Consider the following 4307-nt stretch of genomic DNA (forward strand, 5'->3'; position numbering starts at 1 on the left):
CGGACCGGATGGTATGTCGGCTTTATTTTTCCAAAAATACTGGCATGAAATTGGCAGGGAAGTGACCATGGCGGTATTGGAAGCTCTAAATGGAGGGAGGCAGTTTGCAGACTGGCAGGAAACCATTGTCACTCTTATTCCAAAAATTAAAAACCCTATGACCATGAAAGATTTTCGTCCAATTAGCCTGTGCAATGTGTGTTACAAGATTGCTGCCCGAGCCCTGACAAATAGACTTCGGCCTATCATGAAAAATACAGTTGATGAGTTCCAAAGTGCCTTTGTTCCGGGACGGTTGATCACTGATAACATTATTCTTGGTTTTGAGGCTCTACATTGGATCCGTAGTAGGAAAAAAGGGAAGAAAGGTTATGCGGCTCTAAAACTGGATATGAGTAAGGCATATGATCGCATTGAGTGGAGCTTCTTGGAACAGATTATGATGAAACTAGGTTTTGCTCAAGCATGGGTGGACAAAGTGATGTGGTGCGTTCGCTCTGTTATATACTCCTTTGCACTCAATGGCGAGATCATTGGCAGCCTGAGCCCGGGGCGAGGATTGCGTCAGGGAGACCCGCTCTCCCCATTCTTATTTGTCCTTTGTGCCCAAGGCCTCTCGTCTATTCTGAAAGCGTGGGAAGCTCGAAAATTGATAACAGGAGTGCGTATTGCTACATCTTGCCCACCTATCTCTCACCTATTTTTTGCAGATGATAGCTTAATCTTCTTCAAAGCTACAGTTGAGGAATGCGATGGTATTCGTCAGTGTCTCTGGCTATATGAAAAGGCTTCGGGCCAGCTCATCAACTTTGAGAAATCATCGCTTTCTTTCAGTCCCAATTCTGATGAGGCAATAACTCAGTCGATAAAACATAGGCTTTCTATCTCTATCACCCAGGGGCATGAGATATATTTGGGCCTCCCGACGTTTTCCCTACGACAAAAGAAGATTCAGTTTCGATACCTAATTGAGCGGGTGGTTACCAGACTGCAAGGATGGGGACATAAAACTTTCTCAGCCGGTGGGAAAGAAACTCTAATCAAGTCTGTGCTCCAGTCGATTCCCACATATGCGATGTCTTGCTTTCACATCCCAAAGGCTATCTGTAATGAAATAGAGAAAGAATGTGCTAACTTCTGGTGGGGAACGCATGACGGAAAGAGGAATATGCACTGGAAAACGTGGCAAGCATTATGTGTTCCTAAGTGTATGGGAGGCTTGGGATTTAGGCAGCTGGAATCCTTTAATAAAGCTCTGCTAGCAAAACAACTATGGAGAATAATCACTGCACCAGAATCTATAGTGGCGCGTGTTCTCAAGGCCAGATATTTTAAATACCAGGACATTATGCATGCTGCCCTTGGATCAAATCCTTCGTATATCTGGCGATCGCTTCTATGGAGCAGACAGCTTTTAAAGGAGGGGATTCGATGGCGAGTCTGTACCGGAAATTAAAATCTCAACATTCCAGGATCATTGGATACCGGGCATCCAGTCCCTATGTCGGCCTCCAGGGTACCAGTCAGACCTTGAAACTGTTAATACACTGATTTTGAATGGTTCTTGGAATGAAACCCTCTTGCGTAAGGCTCTCCCCTCCTATATCGTCCAGGATGTTATGGCGCTTCCGATAGCTACTGGATTGTCTGAAGATTCGAGATACTGGTTTCATGATGCCAAAGGGAAATACTCTGTGAAAGATGGGTATAAAGTCGACATTGGATTCTATAAACCTCCCACTCATAGCTCTGCTCTCCAATCTAAAAAGTGGTGGAAATTTCTCTGGTCAATGTCTGTGCCGTCTAAATTCCGCATCTTTTGGTGGCGAGCTCTTTCAAATATAATCCCGACTCAAGCGAACTTGATGGCGCATCATGTCCCTGTCTCGGCCTCTTGTCAATTATGTCACCACCATAGGGACTCAACTTGCCATGCACTCTTCTGGTGTCCGGTGGCAAAACAAAGTTGGAAGGGCACAGTGTTCATGACCGACCTGAAGCTACTCCAATATTCTGATCTTCTCGACATATTCTTGCGGCTGAAAGCCGTGTTTACTACTACTGATTTTGAGACCTTTGTGATGAGGACATGGGCTATCTGGCAAGAAAGAAATCGTCTCCTTCATGACAGGGTCCTCAGGTCTGATCGGCTGAATGTTGAATGGAGTGAATCCCTGCTTCGAGACTACCAATCAGCTCAAGAATCATTGAATTCTGGCCATCAGCGAAGCCCGGCACCTCCAGTTGTACGCTGGAAGAAATCGCAGGTGAACCATAGGCGATTGGAGGTGGATGCAACAATTAATGAGGCTACTAATAATTACTCAATCGGTGGGACAGTGCGAGACCATGAGGGACACATCCTGATAGCCTTTGGAAGAAAAATCTCCAAGCCATTATCGGTGGTCCACGGGGAATTGGTGGCCATTCGTGAAGGATTACGGGTGATCCAAGATCAAGATTTAATTATCCATGAGATCACAACTGATTCCCTGCTGGCGGTGCAAGCAGTCACCAACCCAGCTGAGGATCTCAGTTATACAGGTGCAATCGCATTAGACATTAAAAGATTATTGCTCGGACAACATTTAATCACTCTTAGCCATGTCCGTCGTTCGGCGAATGTTGTTGCACACAAACTCGCTTCGTTTGCTATTTGTTCTCAGTCTCCCTTTGTCTGGGGACATGGGAATTTTCCTTTTTGGTTGGTTGACCTTGTAATGAACGATCTTACTATTTGTTAATAAAATTACAAGCTTTACCGTCAAAAAAAATTATCAATTAGATAAACACATAAACAAGAATTAATAACTGCTTATAAAAACTCTTAATAACGCAATAAATTAATAACATAATTTGCGCAGCTAAATTTAATGTGGGATTCTAGTATCGGCCATCGCCCAGCTGGGTATATATCCTCAAAGAGTTTCCATCATGACGATGAAGAAGATCAACATAGAGAAAATGATGTTCCCAATGGGATCTAATACTGCACCCACTGAAATCACCTTATCTTCTGCAAGAGCAACAATGAATGTGTGAATGTATTGGTAAAACATTCAAATACAAAAATTGTAATTCATAGTTATACAAGTTTTCGACGGTTTTTAAGCTTCAAAATAGTGTTTTGCAACACAGTTTGATCATTTTGATTGAAATTTGATTGTATGGGATACATATTCGAGTCAGGTATATGAAGCAAGTCATGAACGGATGCGAAATTCGAAACTTAATATAAAAGGTTACGCTTTGAAGAAAAAATATATATGAATTGCTCCAAAAGAAAAAACTTACTGCATTTCCTAGGATGGCAGATGCATCTTAACCCCACCCCACAATTCCCATAAGGCTTCTCACACTGATCACAAGGATTTGGAACATGATCCGGAATATCGAAACGAATCTGGGTTCCCATCTCTAATCTGTCACCATTTCTGTAAACTCGCCTGTAATGTGTGCAGTCCATCTCCTTGTAGGGATCAAAACTCTTTCCCAACCTTTCAAATTCATCAAAGGCCAAACAAGAAAACAACCCTTTAACAGATAAATTGCCACAGCCATGATCAAAAGTCCACCGAGTATGATTATCACACGAGGACGATGGAATTTTATGCACTTTCTTTGAGCAATTTAGTAGTATTACCGAGTTCGAGCTTGGAGTAAGAGGGAATCCAGCAGAAAGATGATAGGGGGATATAAAGTTGGAAGTTGAAGAACAACAAGTGTGGGAAACAGTCAGGAGTTTGGCAGAGTAATCAATGGAGGATACCGGGAAAAGGCCGATGGTGGTTCTGAAGTATAATTTACCAGAATTGCAGAGGATCATGTGGTTTAAGATTGAAGAATTTGTGGGATTTTGAGCTACGAAAGGTTCTTGAATGACCGTGCTCCCACAGCGACTTACTGGGATTTCTTGGGATTTCGATGACGGGGGAGCGAAAACGTGGAGGAAAAGGAGTTGAAGAAGATGGAGTTTGTTCAAGTTCTGCATTTTCAGTGCGGAAAGATGATTGAGGGAGAGGTGTAAATTGTAATTCAAAGAATTTACTTTTGGGCAGATGAACTACTTTTCTTGCTCGGTGGTGGTGCTGTGAGAATATGAAAAAGGAAGTCACTTTTTCACCCTTTTCAAAAAAATTTGAATTCTTGCTTATCCGCTTGCAAAAGCTCTTCCATCGTTGTCTTGAGTATGCGAAATATCCAATTGAAATATTTTAACACAAATTTCTTACTTTCGTTAAATAAAATGCGGATACAAATTGAATTTTATGATTCAAATATAGACTTAATGTTGCAATCTTGATCCA

The 4307-nt window shown here is 42.2% G+C and overlaps 2 protein-coding genes across 2 annotated transcripts; one reads left to right on the forward strand and one right to left on the reverse strand.

Moving 5' to 3' along the window:
• Window positions 1–1619: 1619 nt before the first annotated feature.
• LOC140824311 (uncharacterized) lies at window positions 1620–2744 on the forward strand. The gene has a single exon (XM_073185912.1). The coding sequence runs from the start codon at window positions 1620–1622 to the stop codon at window positions 2742–2744; it is 1125 nt and encodes a 374-aa protein (XP_073042013.1).
• Window positions 2745–2845: 101 nt separating this feature from the next.
• LOC140823178 (uncharacterized) lies at window positions 2846–4107 on the reverse strand. The gene is made up of 2 exons (XM_073184365.1): window positions 3295–4107; window positions 2846–3016 (listed from the first exon to the last, which is right to left on the reverse strand). The coding sequence occupies exons 1-2, from the start codon at window positions 3989–3991 to the stop codon at window positions 2919–2921; spliced, it is 795 nt and encodes a 264-aa protein (XP_073040466.1). The 5' UTR covers window positions 3992–4107; the 3' UTR covers window positions 2846–2918.
• Window positions 4108–4307: the final 200 nt, after the last annotated feature.

The sequence above is a fragment of the Primulina eburnea genome, chromosome 2, assembly GCF_022965805.1.
Source record: "Primulina eburnea isolate SZY01 chromosome 2, ASM2296580v1, whole genome shotgun sequence".
In the NCBI taxonomy this organism is placed as follows: Eukaryota; Viridiplantae; Streptophyta; class Magnoliopsida; order Lamiales; family Gesneriaceae; genus Primulina; species Primulina eburnea.

Excerpts from the sequence above, each read along its gene's own strand:
- LOC140824311 (XM_073185912.1), top strand. The coding sequence starts at position 1,620 with ATGGCGCTTCCGATAGCTACTGGATTGTCTGAAGATTCGAGATACTGG.
- LOC140823178 (XM_073184365.1), bottom strand. The coding sequence starts at position 3,991 with ATGCAGAACTTGAACAAACTCCATCTTCTTCAACTCCTTTTCCTCCAC. Across the intron at positions 3,017-3,294 it reads CTGCCATCCTAGGAAATGCA|AAGATAAGGTGATTTCAGTG; the intron begins GTAAGTTTTTTC and ends TTGCTCTTGCAG.